The sequence below is a fragment of the Oncorhynchus clarkii genome, chromosome 29 (genome assembly GCF_045791955.1).
Source record: "Oncorhynchus clarkii lewisi isolate Uvic-CL-2024 chromosome 29, UVic_Ocla_1.0, whole genome shotgun sequence".
Taxonomy (NCBI): domain Eukaryota; kingdom Metazoa; phylum Chordata; class Actinopteri; order Salmoniformes; family Salmonidae; genus Oncorhynchus; species Oncorhynchus clarkii.
This window is the reverse complement of record NC_092175.1, coordinates 14788287-14812362: the sequence shown is the minus strand read 5'-3', so window position 1 is coordinate 14812362 and position 24076 is coordinate 14788287. Positions and strand designations below refer to the sequence as shown.

The window sequence follows — 24076 nt, the reverse complement described above, 5'->3', positions numbered from 1 at the left end:
TCCAGTCCTCCTCCTCCTCCACTCCTTCCTGATGGAATACACTGCCCTACCTGTCAATCATCCACCAGAGAACTGGCCTCCTGCTCCCAATGCAGCCCGCATGTGTGTCCGTGTGTATGCGTGCGTCTGTGCGTGCGCATATGTGTGGACAGTATGTATTTCCCCCATCGGGTGAAATAATTGATGCCTTGTTGACAATTGACAAGCTGTGTTTCTCTATGTGTTTACAGAGACACATGGCCTGTGTTAGTAGCTGTGTGCACAGATAAAGGCAGATTTGACAGGAAGTAAAAAATGGTGTGATGTGTTCTTGTCCGTAAGATGAGACGAGGAAGAGACACAGAGAAAGTTAATGGGCTTTCTGTGCCTTATGCCTCAACCCTGTTCTCAAATGCCAACACGGTCATGTGTTAGTAATTAACAGATTATTATTCCGCTTTCCTACTTAATTAGCAAACAAAGAATTCATTAGAAAATGTGTTTGTTAATTTATGACTAAGCAGCCGGCTCCCGGCGGCATTAATACTGTATGTTGTGCAAAGCGTAATGATATGCTATCTGATTGGCTCGAGCAAGAGGAAATTTAGTATTTTTTTTTCTGTTCCATCTCATCCATTTCATCAATTTTTTCAAGCTCTGGTTGTACTCAGGCCCAGTTAGTGGTTAGGAAGAGAGAGTGGAGTAATTCAGCCGTACATGTCTCTGTGAAGGTAATTAAAGGATAGTTGAGTTTGTCTTCTGAAACAATGACCCTGAAAATTACATTTTTATCATGCTATATGCCATGTTCTATCTCTTTCTCGCTTTCTCTCCCTCTTTCCCCTCCCACTCCTCTTTCCCTCCTTTGTTTTACTATCTTTTCCTCTCTATATCCATCTCACTCTCTCCCTTCTCCCTCTCATTCTCTCGCTCACTTTCTCAGTCTGTCTCCCTCACTTACTCACTTAGTTTCCTCACTCACTGTCTTTCTCTTTCGCTCTCTCACTCTCTTTTTCTCTCTCCACTCTTGTTCCTGAGTCAAAATGTACATGTGGGCCTCCTGAGTGGTGCAGTGGACAAAGGCACTGCATTGCAGTGCTAGCTGTGTCACTAGAGATTCTGGGTTCGAGTCCAGGCTCTGTCGCAGCCGGCCGCGACCGGGAGAACCATGGGGCGGTGCACAATTGGCCCAGTGTTGTCCGGGTTAGGGGAGTGTTTGGCCGGCAGGGATGTCCTTGTCCAATCGCGCACAAGCGGCTCCTGTGACGGGCCGGGCACAGTGCACGCTGACACGGTCGCCAGTTGTACAGTGTTTCCTCCGACACATTGGTGCGGCTGGCTTCCCGTTTAAGTGGGCATTGTGTCAAGAAGCAGGGCGGCTTGGTTAAGTTGTGTTTCGGAGGACGCACGGCTCTCGACCTTTGCCTCTCTCTCGAGTCCGTACGGGAGTTGCAGCGATGAGACAAACTACCAATTGGAGACCATGAAATTGGGGAGAAAAAAAAAAAAGAAATATATTTTAAAATTCTGCAGGACTTATATATTAGGCTATGTGAGAGGTTATAGACCCACAGTCAGTGTCCAGATTTGAGTTAATATTCCGTTTAACCCGTCTAAACAGTACAGTTTCCTTGACATATTTAAAGTCCCCGTCTTGTGGCTGTCAAAATGTTACAGCGCCTCACAATCATTACAAATAGAACTGCTATCGTCCACTTTTACCACTTCACCAAATCTTTCCCACATATTAGGCCAGCTGTTCTGGCCCTCCCTTCTCTTTATTTTCAACTCTCCATTTTGCTGCTTTTCTCTTATTGAATTCAATGTAAACTTTTTCTGCCCAAGTTCAAATTTTTTTTGGCCGATTGGCATGTATTTATCGTGTGTAAAATTAGGCCCTAAAGCTTAGGCTTATGCACTAATGCCAGATAAAAAAAGAATGAAAGTAAAACCACAATGTAGCCTATAGATATGAATTGCACAAGAATTATAGGCAACATATATGGATTTTTGACACCTACCCGCCCTTCATCCACGCAATATTTCATGACCCTAAACCCGCCCGAGGATTTAACTGTGGGGACTGCAGGTTGTGAGTCAACCCGCGCACCACTAACACACAAACACACACACACACACACACACACACACAAACAGAGAGCCTGTTTTCTGTGTCTGCAGTCGGCTCTTTCTGTGTGAACAGCCTGTCTATGACTCCCAAAATAACTCAGTCAGATCAGGACTCCCTCCATCGATACTTTTTTCTCTCCTTTAAAATGTTCATTAACCCCATGTACCGTGCATTCAGAGAATATTAAGGCCCCTTGACTTTTTCCACATTTTCAGAAATACCTTAAGTTTTCAGACCCTTTTATATGAGACTCGAAATTGAGCTCAAATGCATCCTGTTTCCATTGATCATCCTTGAGATGTTTCTACAACTTGATTGGAGTCCACCTGTGGTAAATTCAATTCATTGGACATGATTTGGAAAGACACACACCTGTCTGTATAAGGTCCCACAGTTCACAGTGCATGTCAGAGCAAAAACCAAGCCATGAGGTCGAAGGAATTGTCTGTAGAGCTCCGAGACAGGATTGTGTAGAAGCACAGATCTGGGGAAGGGTACCAAAGTAATCGGGGAAGAAGGGCCTTGGTCAGGGAGGTGACCAAGAATCCAATGCTCACTCTGACAGAGCTCCAGAGTTCATCTGTGGAGATGGGAGAACCTTTCAGAACGACAACCATCTCAGCTACACTCTACCAGTCAGGCCTTTATGATAGAGTAGCCAGACAGAAGCCTCTCCTCAGTAAAAGGCACATAACAGCCCCACTTGGAGTTTGCCAAAAGTCACCTAAAGACTTTCAGACCGTGAGAAACAACATTCTCTGTGTATCTGATATAATATATTGGTTTATGGTGTTATGTAGTTTATTCTGCTTGGTCACCTTTATTTGGGCAATCCATGCTGTTCTCTGATAGACCATTCTTTGTGTAGGTCCTTCCGGGTTGTTGCTGTGACACGCGCACTGCATCAGCAGATTGTGTCTGCTCCAGAATGTTTGTGTGTGTGATAGAGCCATCACTCACACCCATGGCAGTGACATCTTGTTTTCCTCTCACGCTGTGTGTGATGTATCTGTGGCCCCTTTGCGTTTTTGCCGGGGTGGCCCTTCGGTCATAGATCACCGTGGAAACGCTGCGTAGCGAGACGGGCGTGGCAGTATCCCCTGACAGCGGCGGAGTGGATTGAGTGTGAGTGTGTGTTGGCTCTCTCAGCCCTCTGGTCTCACACAAACACAGACACAAATACACACTGACCATATGATTCACAGACACACACACACACACACACATACACTGACCACATGATTCGGATGACACACACATACATACTGACCACATGATTCACAGACGCACACACACACACTTACCACATGATTCAGCACAAGCATTTCGCTACACTCGCATTAACAACTGCTAACCATGTGTATGTGACAAATAAAATTTGATTTGATTTGATTTGGATTTGATTCGGATGACCCTTGTTAATGGCTGTCAGTACGGCAGACTGGAGAGCCATGACATCAGCAGTCAAAGGGCTAAAGCCTTGCCACCTCTCCCTCTAACAGACACTATCAGACGCTGGCCCTAACCACAGACATATAATCAGATGACTTCTTTTTACTAGGTGATGTTCTAGCTATCAAATGACAGGAGAATAGCAGCTGGTTGTTTATGGTTGTTATGGTTGGTTGTTTATCCACATCTGATTACTGAGTCCTGAGGTCTATTAAAAAAACAGAAGTCCTCACAAGGATAGTAAAACAAGTACAATATGTGACTTTTTGCCGGTCCCCACAAGGAAAAGGGCTATTTTAGGCTTAGTGGTTAGGCTTAGGGTAAGAATTAGGGTTAGGGTAAGAGTTAGGGTTAGAATTAGGGTTAGGAGTTAGGGTTAAGCTTAGGTATAGGTTAAGGAATAGGTGTAGGGGTTAAAGGAAAATAGGATTTTGAATAGGAATAAATGATTTGTCCCCACAAGGATAGTAAAACAAACGTGTGTGTGTGCGTGCGTGTGCGCTTCCATGTGCGCATCCACACCGGCAGTCATGAGTCATGACCGCAGTAAAATTCCACATGACTATTGAGTCATGGTAATCTCCTTTGATGCACTCTGGAGATGCTTTGGTTGTACCCAACTTGCTAACTATCATCAGGTCCTAATAGCCTGGTACTCAGGGCTCTATTGTCCCTCTAACCACTTATCGAGAATCACATCAAACACTTATCATCAAAACAGTATCGTGATTTTATAACTCACCTCACTGTGATTGATCAACATGAAGAAAGGAGTTCAGTAACAGGTTGAACCTGAGTGGAAAACATGGTCCTTTTGGATGTTGTATCAAAGCCTAGCACATTGAAATGGACAGAGCTTTCTAACATGCTGACCACAAAATAAATGTACACGTACATGTTATTCAGTCATTGCACTTGCACTGCTCACGCGCGCCAACGAGTGTCTGCGTTGCCAAGCGCTAACATAGAAGTCAGGTTGTATTTGTGACGCTGTGCAAGTCCTGCTTCTCCCATCTCCTCATTGGTTTATAGAAGCATATGCCCACGTGCCATCTTCTAATTGTTTATAACCACGTGGGTGATTGAAAGATGAACTGAGGTTGGTCGGTCAGCTGTGGTAATACACCTTGTTTTAAAAGTTAAATGCCAATCGCCATATAAATGTCACGTTCTGACCATCGTTCGTGTGTGTTTTCCTTGTTTTAGTGTTGGTCAGGACGTGAACTGGGTGGGCATTCTATGTTGGATGTCTTGTTTGTCTATTTCTATGTCTGGCCTGATATGGTTCTCAATCAGAGGCAGGTGTTAGTCATTGTCTCTGATTGGGAACCATATTTAGGTAGCCTGGGTTTCACTGTGTGTTTGTGGGTGATTGTCCTTAGTGTTAGTTTGCACCAGTTTAGGCTGTTTCGGTTTTCATTACGTTTATTATTTTGCACTGTTTGTATTTAGATTCGTGTTGCTATAGTCAATAAACATGGATCGCAATCTACACGCCGCATTTTGGTCCGACTCTCCTTCTCATAAAGAAAACCGTTACAGAATCACCCACCACCAACGGACCAAGCAGCGTGTCAACAGGCAGCAACAGCAGCGTAAAGAGGAATGGACATGGGAGGACGTTTTGGATGGCAAGGGCTGTTACACTTGGGAGGAGATACTAGCTGGAAGAGATCGCCTCCCATGGGAACAGGTGGAGGCACTTAGGAGAGCAGAGGCAGCCGGAGAAAGGAGCCGGCGATATGAGGGAACAAGGCTGGCAAGGAAGCCCGAGAGGCAGCCCCAAAAATTTCTTGGGGGGGGGCTAACAGGGAGTATGGCTACGCCAGGTAGGAGACCTGGGCAAACTCCCTGTGCTTACCGGGGGGCTAGAGAGACCGGACAGGCACCGTGTTATGCAGTGGTGCGCACGGTGTCTCCAGTGCGGGTGCATAGCCCGGTGCGGTATATTCCAGCTCCGCGTGTCGGCCGGGCTAGATTGAGCGTCGAGCCTAATGCCATGAAGCCGGCTCTACGCAGCTGGTCCCCAGTGCGTCTCCTTGGGCCGGCTTACATGGCACCAGCCTTGCGCTCGGTGTCTCCGGTTCGCCTGCATAGCCCAGTGCGGGCTATTCCACCTCGCCGCACTGGCAGGGCGACCGTGAGCATTCAACCAGGTAAGGTTGGGCAGGCTCGGTGCTCAAGAGCTCCAGTGCGCCTGCACGGTCCGGTCTACCCAGTACCACCTCCACACCCCAGCCCTCCGGTAGCAGCTCCCCGCACCAGGCTTCCTGTGCGTGTCCTCGGCCCAGTACCACCAGTGCCAGCACCACGCATCAGGCCTACAGTGCGCCTCGCCTGTCCAGCGCTGCCAGAGCCTTCCTCCTCTCCAGCGCTGTCGGAGTCTCCCGCCTGTTTAGCGCTGTTAGAGCCTTCCTTCTCTACAGCGCTGCCGGAGTCTCCCGCCTGTTCAGAACTGCCAGTCTGCATAGAGCTGCCAGTCTGCAAGGAGCTGCCAGTCTGCAAGGAGCTGCCAGTCTGCAAGGAGCTGCCAGTCTGCAAGGAGCTGCCAGTCTGCATAGAGCTGCCAGTCTGCAAGGAGCTGCCAGTCTGCAAGGAGCCGCCAGAGCTGCCTTTCTGCAGGATGCCGCCAAAGCTGCCAGTCTGCAAGGAGCCGCCAGAGCTGCCAGTCTGCAAGGAGCAGCCAGAGCTGCCAGTCTGCAAGGAGCAGCCAGAGCTGCCAGTCTGCAAGGAGCTGCCAGGGCCGCCAGTCAGCATGGAGCAGCCAGGGCCGCCAGTCAGCATGGAGCAGCCAGGGCCGCCAGTCAGCATGGAGCAGCCAGGGCCGCCAGTCAGCATGGAGCAGCCAGTCAGCATGGAGCAGCCAGAGCAGCCAGTCAGCATGGAGCAGCCAGAGCTGCCAGTCAGCATGGAGCAGCCAGTCAGCATGGAGCAGCCAGAGCTGCCAGTCATCATGGAGCAGCCAGTCAGCATGGAGCAGCCAGAGCAGCCAGTCGACCAGACTCTTCCAGATCTGCCAGTCGACCAGACTCTTCCAGATCTGCCAGTCGACCAGACTCTTCCAGATCTGCCAGTCGACCAGACTCTTCCAGATCTGCCAGTCGACCAGACTCTTCCAGATCTGCCAGTCGACCAGACTCTTCCAGATCTGCCAGTCGACCAGACTCTTCCAGATCTGCCAGTCGACAAGACTCTTCCAGATCTGCCAGTCGACCAGACTCTTTCAGATCTGCCAGTCGACCAGACTCTTCCAGATCTGCCAGTCGACCAGACTCTTCCAGATCTGCCAGTCGACCAGACTCTTCCAGATCTGCCAGTCGACCAGACTCTTCCAGATCTGCCAGTCGACCAGACTCTTTCAGATCTGCCAGTCGACCAGACTCTTCCAGATCCGCCAGTCGACCAGACTCTTCCAGATCCGCCAGTCGACCAGACTCTTCCGGAACCGCCAGCCAGCCAGGATCTGCCGGATCCAACCACCTGCCTGAGCTTCCTCTCAGTGCTGAGCTTCCTCTCAGTGCTGAGCTTCCTCTCAGTGCTGAGCTACCCATCAGTCCCGAGCTACCTCTGTCCCGAGCTGCCCCTCTGTCCCGAGCGGTCTTTAAGGAGGGTAACCTATCTAGGGACGCTAAGGAGGTGGACTAAAACTGTTATGGAGTGGGGTCCACGTCCAGCGCCAGAGCCGCCACCGCGGACAGATGCCCACCCACACCCTCCCCCATAGGTTTAAGTTGTGCGTCCGGAGTCCGCACCTTGGAGGGGGGGTACTGTCACGTTCTGACCATCGTTCGTGTGTGTTTTCCTTGTTTTAGTGTTGGTCAGGACGTGAACTGGGTGGGCATTTGCACTATTTGTATTTAGATTCGTGTTGCTATAGTCAATAAACATGGATCGCAATCTACACGCCGCATTTTGGTCCGACTCTCCTTCTCATAAAGAAAACCGTTACAATAAAGTCCAAAGAAGAAAAAGACGGGATGGAGGAGAGATGACTAGAAACGATTTGGTTGACCGTTTTATGTGTGGATTAATTGTCGGAGTAGAGGACCTTAAAATGACAACTCAACGTTTAGATCTCAGGACAAATTAGCTAGCAACAGCAAAGCTAGCTAGCTAACTTGCCATAAATGTTTAATGCTTTTTGACCTGTCCCCAAATTAATATAATTGGTTCAGAGTTTGTTTTGATATTTCAAGCTGCGTGTCGTGATCGCGTTTGGTGTGGGGGGACAAAATTAATTTGCGCACGATGGCATCCGGTTTGGGTATGGTGTAAGGTGATGACTAATTCAAAACACCCATACACATAATGGAACTTATGCAAAAGCATAGGCATATATGTACAATATGAGCCCAAGCCCCCCCCAAAAAACGTAATTAATATAATGATCGTGCCGTTGTACAATACATAGCCTACCGCATATTATGCATGGCAGAAAAACCTACAAGAAAACTCATTGAAGATATCTTTGGTACATAATTGGTCTAGCCTATACTCCAAAAATAAACAAATTCTATTAATCGCCTTTGAGTGTGGACTGTATTATTACGCACAATGGATGGACTGGTAACCTTATGCTACACACCAAACTTTCTATCCATGAGTCTCGGAGAGAAGGTATAGGCCTAGGCGTTGCTTTTGGTTAATTGATTGTGCAGGGCGGCTTACAGAGTTAGCCTACAATTATAGTGAATTTGTATTTGATTTAGAATATCGTAGAAATAGGGACTTTTTAAATATTTTAATAATTAATAGGCTGACACATTACCTTTAGCTACATAATCTCTCCCCACTGTGCGTTTCCATCTCCTCCTCTTTCTCCTTTACTTTCTCGAGACTAAAGATGACAAATAACTCTAAATCAAGCATATAGGACCTGTTTCAAATGATCACTTTCCTGCTCACTTCATATACGCACTTGCTCCGGAATGGAAAAAATATCCTTTCTATTTATTCAGTTCAATTAAAAGAATATAACAAATAATGGCACGGGACTTAAAAGCGTATTTGGTGCTGCTAAATGATCAAGCCTGGAGCCTATGGCATGGAGCATAGCCAGATAGGCTAACATACGGTACAAATAAATAATAGTTTTACTGTGATGGTGTATATTACATTTATTTATTCAACTTTTTTAAATGTAGATGTTCCAAAGGCGCACATCAGCGGCTTGTATGAGTGGAGGCCTAGAGATTCTGCAAGGGATTATGTTTGTTAATGGTCAATTACCATGAGACCGGCAGTCTTTTGCATGACAATAACCGGCTGACAAAATGTCATGACCGCCACAGCCCTACAGTATGTGTGTGTATGTCTCTCTGTCAGTGTGTGGGTGTGTGCTGGCGTTGTAAGGTTTTGTCGCTATCCAAACACAATTAATGCATGTCACCTCTCCACGCACCAACAAATTGGAGTGCTCCAGGCTAGAAGAGATAGCTAGCCCAGGGGCTAGTCATTCTAGTCATTTCTAAATGAAAAGGATGTCTCTTTTGTTCAGTTCCACGAACCAGAGAGAGAGAGCGGAGTGGTGTGGGTAGGAGAAAGGTAGCTGCCAGTGAGAGCTGTAATTTTCACAGCCAGAAATCGCACACACAGACACAGTCAGAATATCAAACACACACACACACACACACACATACACACATACACACACACGTTAGAAAATCAATTATACACACACACCAGGGCTTGACATTAACTTTTTTAGTTGGACTGATATTTTACTTGTCCGAAAGTTCAAGTCACTTGAAAAGTATGTTGTATGATGCAAGCAGGCTTTTGATCCAACCCTGCTCAAACGCACCAGATTTAGTTTATCAAGGCCCTGTTGGGCAGCTGATTTTTTTTACAGTGTGGTGTGTTTGAGCAGGGCTGGAGCAAAAGCCTGCACATCAGTTGCACTCCTGGACTCTCTTGGAGGATGGTTGGCCACCATGCAACATTACAATTACAACCAAATACTTTTTGTCTTTTAAAATAATTCCCTCATTCAATGAACCAGGGATCAAATTGTTAAGGTGGGCGAGGTAGCTAACTAAGATGTTTATCTACACTGAACAAAAATATAAACGCAACATGTAAAGTGTTGGTCCCATGTTTCATGAGCTGAAAAAAAAAGTCCATACGCACAAACAGCTTATTTCTCTCATGTTTTGTGCACACATTTGTTTACATCCCTATTAGTGAGAATTTCTCCTTTCCAAGATAATCCATCCACCTGACAGGTGTGGCATATCAAGAAGCTGATTAAACAGCATAACCATTACACAGGTGCACTTAAATGTGCAGTATTGTCACACAACACAATTGACGGAGCGCGCAATTGGCATGCTGACTGCAGGAATGTCCACGAGAGCTGTTGCCAGAGAATTGAATGTTAATTTCTCTACCATAAGCCAACTCCAACATAATTTTAGGGAATTTGGCAGTACGTCCAGCCGGCCTCAAACCGCAGACCTTGTGTATGGCGTCGTGTGGGCGAGCGGGTTGCTGATGTCAACGTTGTGAACAGAGTGCCCCATGGTGGAGGTGGTGTTGTGGTATGGGCAGGCACAAGCTACGGACAACGAACGCAATTGCGAAATTTGAATGCACAGAGATACTGTGATGAGATCCTGAGGCCCGTTGCTCGTGCCATTCATCCGCCACCATCACCTCATGTTTCAGCATAATAGTGCAAGGCCCCATGTCTCAAGAATCTGAACACAAATCTGGGAAGCTGAAAATCTCCTACTTCTTCCATGGCCTGAATACTCACCAGACATATCACCCATTGAGCATGTGCGGGATGCTCTGGATTGACTTGTATGACAGCATGTTCCAGTTCCCGCCAATATTCAGCAACTTCACACAGCCATGGAAAAGGAGTGGGACAACATTCCACAGGCCACAATCAACACCCGGATCAACACTATGCAAAGGAGATGTGTCGTGCTGCATGAGGCAAATGGTGGTCACACCAGATACGGACTGATTTTCTGATCCACGCCCTTACATTTTTTTTTAAGGTATCTGTGATTTACAGATGCATATCTGTATTCCCAGTCATGTGAAATCCATAGATAACGGCCTAATTTCGCTATTTCAATTGACTGATTTCCTTATATGAAATGTGACTCAGTAAAATGAAATGGTTATATTTATATTTTTGTTCAGTATGTTTGTAAGGTAAAAATATCCAGTGTTCAGTGGAGATATTGACAGCATAGGAGTAACTGGTCAATTAGGCTATTCTAATGATATTTGTTTACTTTACATAGCTGGTATTTTTTTTAATAGATTTTTTATTGAACCTTTATTTAACTTTGAACTATTGAGTAGAGGAGAATCCTAGCCAATTTGGAGCGCTAGAGAGGTTTTACATTCGGAGGAGGCAGCATTGGTTTCATCCACTGTGTACCCGTGTCAACTGCGTGTCGGCCAATTGAGGTTTTACGCGAGTACCGGTGGAAAGTTATTTTAGGATATTGGACATGGAAAGGACTTCTCTCGCTCTCGCCTTCTCTCGCTCTCGCCTTCTCTCGCTCTCGCCTTCTCTCGCTCTCGCCTTCTCTCGCTCTCGCCTTCTCTCGCTCTCGCCTTCTCTCGCTCTCGCCTCTGGCAATGGCCCACTGGCACACGCAGACTTTTCCAGTGTTTTCATTGCTGACCAAAAATAAGCTAGAACTGGGCAAATATTTCAGGTACTAGCAATGAATATCAATAAATGTGCAGATGCGACTCGCTTTAATCTCATGCATCTTGCGACTGCATGATTGAAAGACCGCTCGTGTCTGTCAATGCAGGCCTACAATAATTATACTCCGATGTGCTCTGCAGAGATTGGGAGGACAGTGTGCAACGCAATGCATGCAGAAGTAGCCTAATTGTTTGATATTGTACATTCTTCTTGTCCCGGGCAAGCGGAACACCGTTAATGTCGAGCCCTGCACACACAGATACTCAAACACACAGCCAGAACATAGCAGACACATTTATTAATCTATCTCCTTCAATCGGTAGTCTTCCTCCTGCAGGAGAGCTTCTGTAGTGAGGTAGAGGGATTAGATGCTGGACAGACTTGGTTAACTATAATCCTGGAGATGGAGTTGGAGAATGCGTCCCCGCTACCTATAAAAAAACATACACACAGGGGACATTCAGCTCTTCAAACCTCTCGATCACATACACATACATACACACACACACTCACACATTTATACATATTCACACACACTCTCACATTCACACACACTTACAGGTGTTTTCACATTTAGAAAACCCTCACACATACACAAGCACACAAACCTCCCTAAATCTCCCTAAACCCCCTCAGACGACACACAGGCGAGGTTCCAGGACGAAAGCTGAGGGATTTAGTTTGAGTGTAATTACACCTGATAGGCTTCACATCCTTCATAACAAGCACCGGCTGCGACACACACACACACACACACACACACACACACACACACACACACACACACACATACTGATTACTGTGTGAGTCAGACAGAAGAAATGTGGTAGTTAATTATTGTTGCCAAATCACTCCCTGAAATGAGCGGATTGTGAAGGGCTTGGCTTTTGAAAGATCAAAGAGTGTCAATGAAGTGTAGCCTGTCGTCATATTGAGGTGGTTAAGCAGCATCTATTGTGGGAGTGTTTTCTACGGGAATGTGGGAAGGCCTGGGTGTCATTGTCACTCAGACTCTCCTGATTCTTTATACATTGTTGCAGATGTTTTGTTGTGGATTAAGATCTGTGGATTAGATTTTCTAAGTAATTGAGTTGCCTGTGGTGAACTTTTGAGATGTTGGGATATTAGCGATATTTGTGGAATGTTACTGATATTCTACTCTACTTTACCTTACTCTACTCTGCTCTACAGCAGGCGGCAGGTAGCCTAGTGGTTAGAGCATTGGGCTAGTAACCAAAATGTTTCTGGTTTGAGTCCCCGAGCTGACAAGGTAAAAATCTGTTGTTCTGCCCCTGAACAAGGCAATTAAGCAACAATTCCCCAGTAGGCCATCATTGTAAATACGAGTTTGTTCTTAACTGTCCTGCCTAGTTAAATAAAAAAAATAAAAAAAATGTTTTTTAATACTCTTACTCTCCTCTAACATTGTCCCGATCCCTGTGTCTCCCCAGGTTCCAGGAGTGATGCTCTGCAGCTTGGCCATTCAGTCATTCGACTTTATTCTACTGTGCTCTACTCTGTTTAATGTTATGTTCTTTGTCCCCAGGTTCCAGGAGTGATGCTCTGCAGCATGGCACATCAGGGACCCTCCCCCACTTCCTGCAGGAGCCCGATGATGCCTACATCATCAAGAGCAACCCCATCAAGCTCAAATGCCGGGCCCGCCCCGCCCTGCAGATCTTCTTCAAGTGCAATGGGGAGTGGGTCCACCAGAGCCAGCACCAGTCTCAGGAACACACCGACCAGGGCACAGGTGAGACACACACTGACGTGACATAGGAACACACAGACACACACTCACGTGCTAATGCAGGCTCACACACAAATGCACTCACAAAAACCTGCATGCACAGATATACACACTTTTATGGATGTACACACACATGCTCATGTACTTACACGCACACGCATATACACACATACATTATACAAAACTTCCAATCGCCCCATAGGCTCTCAATTCATTTGGAGTGATAAAATGGTACTCATAACGTAAAATGTGAAGGCCATTGGAGGTTTAAAGGAAACCTATTGACTGTGCCCAAGACTAGGTCCAACTCGTCAAATACTGTTGCCTTGCCACGTTAGCGTACATCTCACACTTGATCCAAACGAATATGACATCATTGAGAGATTTGACTTTGATCTCTTGCCTGTGGAGATGATTGTCTTTTTCTGATGCAACTTGAACAAATACAGAATATTGTGTTTTTATTCAACTTGCGGAGAACTAGAGAAAACCCCTGGGCTGTCACTCCTGTACTTTCTCTCTTTCTTTCTCTCTCTCTCCCTCCTTCTCTCTCAGTCTCTATCTCAGCAGACTCTCAAAACTTTAGCTCTATGCTACTCCCCACTGTGACATTGTATTATCTTATTATTTTCCAACGTCCTCATTAAGCTGTGACGGACAATAGACTTACAGTGGTAAAATGTTCAAAATCAACGGCAAAGTAACAGCGTTGTTCAGCGTTAAATCCTTTGTCATTAGACAGAGTCAGATCTCTCCTTCATCTGTGTTCTCACTTCTAGATGCCAGTCACACACACACACACACACACACACACACACGCACGCACACACACACAAATACACACAAATGAAGGTCACCGTCATCGACTTTTGTTTGTGTTTTCTATTTGTCTAACAGCGTTGATTCTTCACTTTAAATACACACGCACACACACACACACACAATCAGTGAATCAACACAGGACATTATCTTCCACACAGTTACAATCGAGCTCCTGCCGTCTCTTTATTGCCTGGTGTCTGCTTTTGCCGAGTTACCTCCCCATCTGGCTCCTTATCAGGGTTCATATGTCTGATGTGTGCTTGTGTGGCAGTGCTTGCGTGTGCGCGTGCATGTATGCGTACCTACCTGCGCCTGTGTGTGTGTGTGTGAACCTTAACAGTCCACCTGTGCCATGCAGAGGGCAATAAAACAGCAGCCTGGCTGGCTGCATCAGAGGCTTGGTTAATAGACAGAGCTGAGTGTGAGGGTCTGGAGGCCTGGTTGACAGAAACATGGGACTGTAAACACTTGGATGTGTCTGAGCGGATATTTGCATACAACGCACTGTGAGAGTGTAGACAGAAAAATAAAAAAATAAAAAATAAACAAGAAATGCATTAATATCAGAACAAGCAATATCACAACGAGCAATGTCAGAGTCCAGAATAGAAATACTTGGTGTGTATGGACAATATTTAAGTAGGACCAAGGTACAGTATGTGCAGAGGTAGTTATATAGGATGAGTTATGTTGAGAATACAGTATGTACATATAAAGTGATTTGATTTGATTTGATCAATTAGCTTAATTTCTCAGAGCTCAAATAACATTTCAACAGAACAACATTGCAGGAATGCTACTCTTATCTGTTCTGCGAAGGGACTACACCGCGTTGTACGAGATCTTCATTTTCTTGGCAATTTCTCGCATTGAATAGCCTTCATTTCTCAGAACAAGAATAGACTGACGAGTTTTAGAAGAAAGTTATTTGTTTCTGGACATTTTGAGCCTGTAATCAAACCCACAAATGCTGATGCTCCAGATACTCTAGTCTAAAGAAGGCCAGTTTTATTGCTTCTTTAATCAGGACAACAGTTTTCAGCTGTGCTAACATAATTGCAAAAGGGTTTTCTAATGATCAATTAGCCTTTAAAATTATGAACTTGGATTAGCTAACACAATGTGCCATTGGAACACAGGAGCGATGGTTGCTGATAATGGGCCTCTGTAGATATTCCATTAAAAAAATCTGTCGTTTCCAGCTACAATAGTCACAATAGTTCAAACCAACCAATAGACATGAATATTCAGTAAAGATAAGTGCAGTGAGTGTTCATTCCCAACAGATCACATAATTGAAGTGTGCGTGCGTGTGTGTCAAATCAAATCAAACTTTATTTGTCACATGCCCCAAAAACAACAGGTAGACCTTACCGTGAAATGCTTACTTACAAGCCCTTAACCAACAGTGCAGTGTACCTGTGTGTGTGTGTCCCTGTGTGTACGTGTGTGCCTGTGTGTACGTGTGTGCCTGTGTGTACGTGTGTGTCTGTGTGTACGTGTGTGCCTGTGTGTACACGTGTGTGTGTGTGTACACGTATGTGTGTGTGTGTGCACGTACCTGATTGTGTGTGTATGCATTTGCACGTGCGTGTGTATGCGAGTCTATGCATGGTTATGTGTATAATAGCATGTAGGTGGCATCTTATTTCCCCTTTGTATGAATGTTTTTAACCTGCTGCAGATGCTGTGATGTTGTGTTGTCGCTAACAAAAACACAATGCCTAGCGTGATTAGCATCAAGGCTAGGCCCTGATGCTGCGTGCAGTTCTACCTTATAGGTAAACAGGCCACAGAAAACATGAAGCGTGAGTCTGATGGAGGTTGACAGTCGCGCTGCAACACTTCCCCTAAAAGCAAAGTGAAAGTCTTCTCCGCAGGGAACAAGTCTGACTGCAATCTGAACCCACTGTCAACTCTTTCTGCGGCGTGGGGTTAATGTTTCATTGTGTCTGTGGGGGAGGGGAGGAGTGTATGTGTGTGTGAGAGGGTTTATGCCTGCCTGTGTACGCCACACGTGTGCCTGAGAAAATATCTAGGGACTCACACAGGGAGATAATAGCGGGCCACTGATTAAAGGATTATGGAACATCACCAAGATGAACATTCCCCTTCCGTGTTCCAATCTCTCCTCTGCTGTACCTTCCATTGTTCAATCTCCACTTCCGTGTTCGAAAATCTTTGTTTCCATGTTTCTCCAGAAATCCCATGTTTCTCTATATTCCCTAAGCTTTCATGCACTGAGAGCACAACATACTTCAAGCTCAGTTTACAGGCGATTGAAAAGAACAAGGTGCAAAGAGTAGAATGCCGCAGCAACAACATGAAAGTTACAGTTCTGAGGATGTTCATGTGGCAGCACATTTCTCCTCCTCTCATTCATTTATCCCTCTACAAGTTTCCCTCAGTCTTTTGATGTTGCAGATCAGAACAGTCTTAGACGCAAAGTTGGTAGGATTGCTTGTGTAATCGTTGCTTACCAGATTGAGCTTCCATAGCAGAATGCTATGACCCTGATAAACTTAACCCAGGAGGTTTTAGGAATGGTATCAGTTCTGTTCAGGTACAGTATTATAGAGGATCACTCCTACTGGATTTGGAAATATTATAAGGTACTCAGATGAGGTAGCAGAATTGGGTCCATAAAGGATTAGGAATAAACCCAAAAGTGCAGCTCTTAGGCCTGATTCCAAACCCATGTCTGGATAAGGAGGGACTTGAAAGAATGGCAGTCAACAAAGAGGACGAGTGACCATGTTGCTGATATCTATCTTATCTATCTATCTGCAAAGAAAGGGTAAGGGGCCTATGGAGAGGAGACAGGCATTGGTTTGGAATTGGGTCTTTGCATGTGGGAATGGAGACAGGTGTATTGCAGGCCATGGTCCCAGATATACATTGGTATTGGAGTGGAGAAATGGTTGAGTAGGTTGAGAGACATGGAGAGAAAGAATGAAAGGAGAGGAAGGAAAGGAGAAGGGAGGTTATTTGTCCCTGACGGTATCTTTGACTGGGAGACAGTTGATACCCAGATGAAGATGTCGAGATAAAGAGAGATGGAAAATTGAGAGAGAGGGGGAAGGATAGAATATCCGTTCCACTGCTCCCTATGATGGAAAGATGGCAGTGATAGTCAAAGAGGGAGAGGAGGGAAGAAAAGAAGGAGGGAGGGGAAGCAGAGGACAAGAGGAGAGGCCATCAGTTCCCCCAAAGTCTTTGTTGAAGAGATATTTGAGGAGGAGAGGGGGGAGAGAGAGGCAGGAGGAGAGAGGAAGGGATACAGGGCTCTGTTTCTGTGGAGGTCCATCATTTTGTATGAGGATCACAGTCGACCTGCAGAGACATCATCTACCTCCCACCAGGCAGGGGCTCAGAGAGAGAGAGAGAGAGAGAGCGAGGCAGAGGATGAATACTCAGTCATCAAGAGGAGCAGAGAGAGAGAAGATGAGAGATATGGATACAGAGATACAGAGATACAGACACAGTAGCAGAAGTAATACTCCACTATGGAGACAGAGAGACAGAAAAATATCATTGAGAAGGTAACGAGAAAAGAGCAAGAGCGACTTTAGACTTAACAGGGTTATAATAACCCCCTGCAGTTTAAGTCAATTTCTGCTCCAGTGCGTTTTTATCAATAAAAGTCTGTTTCCGTTTTGCATTGGTGGCATCTCAATTGGGGAGTCTCAATCCACTAAGTCCGCCGATGGCGGCCGTTGGCCTGTGCAATGGCTGGGAGCTGCAGTAGAGTGGTTATTGTGAGACGAGTGGTTTCTGTCACACACAAAAAAAGAACGGTTTGAGCTACAAAACTATTATGTCTCCATTCTGAAAAACATAGACTCTCACAAACACGCACTGTTGTCGGTTTTGTTCTTTGACAACCCAAGGACGCCCATGTCCCAACTCCATACAAAATGAATATGCAGTAAAAAAAATGACTGGAGATGAATAGGGGTTATTCCACATAAAATAATAAGGGTTATTCCACATAAAATAATAAGGGTTATTCCACATAAAGATTGCCCCTGAAGTTTTCCTGAGCTTTCCTCATAGAGAATGATTTCTATCTGTCCCATTATGGTCTCTGTGAGGGCACGGGAGGCGCCAATGGCGCCATCTCCATTTTGAAGTAGTCCATTTTCTTCTTCTACTACTACTATGAGTTGGTATACAAACTGAAAGGGTGCGTACTGCCACCTGGAGTTTGTTGTTCGAACAGGTATAAAGCCAAGGTTGGCTATTTACTTTCCCCTGCAGGAATGTAATGTTTGCAGGGGAAATTCATTCGCTGATCCCTCCTGATGACCCGGATGAAATTCGATAATCCTAATTTCACCAAGTTTAAAATGGTGAAAGTCTTCAATGGCGCTGCCCATGCTAAAATGGACTTTTAGGCACTAGAGTCCTCTATCTATCTCTATGGCTTTCCTATATCTCTCAGATGCATTTTTAGACCCTTCAAAACATACTTATTTTTTAATATATTTTTTTGCCTTTTATTTGTTTGTTCTTCAATGTTTTTCTCTGTACTAGTAGCAGTAATAATTTGTACGTATTGTTTTCTAACTACAGACGCCATATCTTAATTTGAGTGAGGAAAGCAGGAAAAAAATCCTGCAGCAACAGGAAATGTGAATTGTTATGTGGATTATAATTAATGGAAATTTTTGTTAATACATTTTTCGTTAGGACAAATCATGTCTGATAATTTTAAAGTGGAAATTACAGATTTTAGAAGCCTTTTAAAACCTCAAATGCATAGCAGGAAAAATTCCTACAACAACAGAATGATCAAATTAAGATATGTCATCTGTACAGGGGTCCTAAAATACAACATCAAATAGCTAGATGGTCCATTTTATTAATATCCAAACAATTCCATATGTTAAGTTAGTAGATTTCTTATAAAAGGGTATTTGACCTACAGGGGTATGACTACTACCCACAAGCTTATTTACATGTGGGTTAATCAGACAATGTGGAGACGCCATGAACACGCGTGACTTCCAGCGTTTTAAATGGCTGAATTATCATGCCTTAATGCATGCGTCCCTTTGGTTCTGGGATGAAGTGTGACACACAACTGGGATCAGACTGAAGATGTTGCTGGGAGCATGTTCCAATGTTCCACTTGTCTGCTAGGGTTCGTCTCGTGTCTGGCCCTCAGCCAGCCAACCACCATCCCCCCCAATGTCACATCGCACAAACGTTTCCCTGAAGCAGCGTTCAGAAACAGCAAATTAGTCATACGCTCCCCCTGAAGCTACCCGCCAGTCGCAGCGACCCCTAACCACGCCACGTTGACAACAAGCCTCGCCTGTGTCTACGTCCATGTGCACGTCTGCCTCGTGAGCATCTCTAGTGTCTACGAAGAAATAGCATTTGGTCATGACGCTAAGTATGACAGAGACATCCAGGGCCGAGCGGAGCACTCACACACACAAACACTAAACCACACATACACGCATGCGCACGCACACACACACACACATACACACACACACACACACACACACACACACACACACACACACACACACACATGCACACATACTCTCACAATCACATACGCACACACAAAATACACACGGTGTTCTGCCAAGCTGTGCTGGGTGGATCAGGAGGCACGTGTAGCTGGCACAGGGCTACTCCACGTGGTGCCTCTCCACAGACCCAGCCAGAATCCAGACAATGGCACAGAGAACCAGAGAGAGCTCACAGCACAGGATCACTGCCGGGGAGAGGGATGTAGGGAAGAGAGGAGGATGGAGGGAATGGGGAGTGGTAGAATGAGGGTGTCGTGTCACGTCTGCTCCCGCTCTTCCCCCCCCCCCCCCCCCCCCCCCGGCATGTGAGGGCGCCAGGCTGCCCTGCATCATGCACTCCTTCCATCCATTACGGACACCTGCCTTCCCTCGTCACGTGGATCAACGATATTGGACTCACCTGTACTCACTCATCTGTTTATTTCCTCCCCTATATTTATCAATTCCCTTGCTCTGTTCCCGGCTGCTGCATGAATTGTCTTTTGTTTGTGCTACCTGTTTGTTGACGCTGTTCCTGTCTCGTTCCATGTCCGTTATTTATTAAATGTTTTACTGCTTCATCTCTCCAGTGTCATTCCATGTGACAGAGGGGTGCAGGGAGAGCGGGGGAGAAGGGAAAGAAGGAGAAGGGGAGGAGAGAAGGAGGGGAAAGGAGCAGCATTATCCATGCCACCTTTAGAAGGAGAGGGTAAAGGGAAAAGAAAAGACATGGAGAGAGAACAAGGGTGGAGGAGAGAGAACAAGGGATGCTCTACTCCTCCTCAGGGTCTGTTGTCAAGGCGTCATGGCACTCTGTCAAGAGCCATTGGCAAGACCTAAGACACAAGGAAAGTCATGAGCCACAGGGAAAGACCTGAGACACAAGGAAAGACCTGAGACACAAGGAAAGACCTGAGACACAAGGAAAGTCATGAGCCACAAGGAAAGGCATGAGCCACAAGGAAAGACCTGAGCCACAGGGAAAGACCTGAGACACAAGGAAAGACCTGAGCCACAGGGAAAGACCTGAGCCACAGGGAAAGACCCGAGCCACAATGAAAGAGAGGGAGAGACATGGGCAAAGAGGTACAGGAAGAGAGGAAAGATAGAAAATAGGGGAGAGAGGGATGGAGATGTACAGAAAGAGGGGAGGTAAGAAAGGAATGGAGATGTACTGGGATTGACACACACACACACTAAATCCATTTAGAAGCACACAAAGATAGCAAATGAGGGGAAAACGGTTAAATAGTGGAATACCAGGTCACTGATACTGCGGCTAAGCTTTTTGATCTGCACACAGTGTGGAGGATTCTTGGAGAGAGTGTGACTTCCTGATTTTCTCTTACTCCATCTCCCCCTTCAGCCAGCCCCTCACACTGGCACTCACTCAATACGACATTAGTTTGGGAGGATTATTTGATACCATTAGTCATGGATTTCCTTGTTTGGGCCACAAATTCATTCTTGGATGCACACTCACACACACATACACATACAGGCCGACAGACAGACAAACACACAGCACACACACACATTGCTCCTTTATGCCCCTTTGCAGAAATGACGATCTATGTTGCTGTTCGAAATCTACCCAAACCGCATTTTGCTTGTATTTTTCTCTATTGAGAGAGAATCGATTTTCTCTGAGAAACATGGATGTGCCCCTTAGTTGTGGCACATGCAGACGTTTAATGTGTCTCCACAGCACCAGTGCACAGAGTGCGTCTGGATACTTTTTGAAAGAAAAACTACTGAGCACAGTGGACTTCTGAATGTTCTGACTATTATTCTGTGGAATAAAGCAGAATTCAAAAAGCATATTAAAGATGATAATCGCGTCGTGATGACTAAATCTGCATCCCAAATGGAACCTTAGTCCCTTTAATGCCCTATGAGCCCCTGTCAAAAGTAATGCAATGTTGGGAATAGGGTGCCGTTTTGGGACACAGGATAAAACATAGGTAAAGTAAATTAACTAAAACAGAGTGCCTAACCACACAATTGTATGGCCTTGTCAGCATTCACTCGCAGTTCTACAATATCTTACATTGCTTCATAGTGACTAAAGATGAAGCACTTCTCCCAATGGACAGGGAGTCATTGTGATTTAAAAGAAAGCTGAACCCAAATCCCCCTTTAGACGTCTTACTGTATTTCAATCATAAACTAAGTCGCTTGTCAGTAAGCACTTAAACTAGAGATTACAGAATCAATGGCATCAGTATGAAGCTTTTAGACAGACAGACAGACAGACAGACAGACAGACAGGTAGCACTCTGTGTACCCTTGTCTTATGACTTCTGACTTCCATATTTCTGTTTATCTGTCTCAATAAATATCTCCCCAAACACATCTCTATCAAACAGGTATGACCTACAACTGACAGCAAGTTTCAATTTTGTCTCAACCCATTTGTGGTCCTGTCTGTCTGTCTGTCTGATGGTCCTGTCTGATGTATATTGTGGATAAAGAGCTACCTGTCTAACAGAACACAGAGGTTGTTCTTTAATGGAAGCCTTTCCAACATAATCCAGGTAGAATCAGGAATTTCCTAGGGCAGCTGTCTAGGCCCCTTACCTTTTTCAATTTTACTAACGACATGTCACTGGCTTTGAATACTACAGCGATTGAAATGACTGCAACACTTAACAAACAGCTGCAGTTCGTTTCAGAATGGGTGGCAAGGAATAAGTTGGTGCTAAATATTTCAAAAACTAAAAACATTGTATTTGGGACAAATTGTTCACTAAACCCTAAACCTCAACTAAATATTGTACTGAATAATGTAGAAATTGAGCAAGTTAGGGTGACTACAACACTAGCTAAAATGGGGAAAAGTCTGTCCATAATAATGCGCTGCTCTGCCTTCTTGACAGCGCTATAAACAAGGCAGGTCCTACAGGCCCTAGTTTTGTCGCGCCTGGGCTACTGTTCAGTCATGTGGTCAGGTGCCAGAAGGGGGGACTTGCAATTGGCTCAGAACAGGACAGCACGGCTGGCCCTTGGATATACACAGAGAGCTAATATTAATAATATGCATGTCAATCTCCTGGCTTAAAGTGGAGGAGAGATTGACTTCATCACTACTGGTATTTGTGAAAGGTATTGACATGTTGAATGCACCGAGCTGTCTGTTTGAACTACTGGCCAACAGCTCGGACACCCATGCATACCCCACAAGACATGTCACAGTTCCAAAGTCCAGAACAGACTATGTAAGGCGCACAGTACAACATAGAGCCATGACTACATGGAACTCCATTCCACATCAAGTAACTCATGCAAGCAGTAAAATTTAATTTAAAAAAACTGATAAAAATAGTCGTTATGGAACAGCAGGGACCGTGAAGAGACACAGGCACAGACACATGCATACACACACACAATAACATACGCAAATGTACATATTGATTTTGTGTTGTAGATATGTGATAGTAGAGTAGTGGCCTGAAGGCACAGACTTAATGTGTTGTGAAATCTGTTGTGAATATATTGTAATGTTTTTAAAATTGTATTACTGCCTTCATTTTGCTGTACCCCAGGAAGAGTAGCTCCTGCCTTGGCAGCAGCTAATGGGGATCCATAATAAATACAAATACAAAATGCATGCTGGGAGTGGCCCGCTGAGAGGACTCTTGGAGCCGAAAACACACACACGTCACGTGTACAGACACACAAACACACTCTCTCACTAACCCCCAACCGTGATGGGCAAGTTTGGAACAGTCTGTGAAATTAGCTTTATATAGCAGGCAGGGAGAATAAAGTTATCATAGACAGAGCTGCTTTCCCCTTTGGAGAGCGGCCCTGAAATAGTTTTGAAAACTGTTCTTTCTATGATATCCAGCAGAGCTTCCCTATTATGCATTAATGTTCCAATATGGTCTCATATAGTTTTTTGTATACGTACAGTCTTGTCGCTGTTGGAGAGACTTACAAAATAAAACAACCAATTCCATACCAACCACATATTTGTTCATGATTATGGATTGAATCACAGCTTGAGATATGCATAAATAAATTGAGGTTCAGAGCAAATCGTACACACACTATGGTTTCTGTACATCAAGTTAAAAGGATAATCCACTAAAAAAAATATATTTAGGAATTATTTGTATTAGTCCAATGTTGATACAGTCCCAAAATGCATGATTACATGTCAGAGAAAAGATATATAACTTTCAAAAAGCAAATTGTAACTTGCCACATCATCATGATGATGCGTTTTACATAATATGATTGAGATTGAGTCTTTTCAATACCGGGGTGTTGACGAATCACAACGCACCTTGTTGTGAATAACCGTTTTGGAACCATTTTTCAAATGTACTGTATCCATAGAAATAATGTGAGGATACAATGCAGGTGGCAGACGTCCAATATACCATATCCATTTGAAACCATTTCCTACCATTTAGTCTCTTGATAAACTGCAGAGATGTATTAAGGCATTAGTAGAACTGAGTAATCAAAAGAGGGTCAATAACAATCCCTATCTAATTGGCATCATCATATGTCCTCCCTATTGCCAGTCTGAAATAGATTACAGTGGTTTGTGAAAGTATTCACCCTATTGGCATTGTTCCTATTTTGTTGCCTTACAACCTGGAATTAAAATGGATTTTGGGGGGTTTGTGTCATTTGATTATTATTTTCCACCATAATTTGCAAATAAATTCATTAAAAATCCTACAATGTGTTTCTCTGGATTTTTATTTCTCATTTTGTCTGTC

The 24076-nt window shown here is 44.9% G+C and overlaps 1 protein-coding gene across 1 annotated transcript in view; it reads left to right on the top strand.

The window, feature by feature from the left end:
* LOC139387998 (netrin receptor UNC5D-like) overlaps nucleotides 1-24076 on the top strand; it is a 337146-nt gene that overhangs the window by 223598 nt on the left and 89472 nt on the right. Inside the window, exon 2 of the mRNA XM_071134475.1 lies at nucleotides 12787-12993. Coding sequence (XP_070990576.1) covers nucleotides 12787-12993 — 207 coding nt within the window. The remainder of the gene's footprint in view (nucleotides 1-12786; nucleotides 12994-24076) is intronic.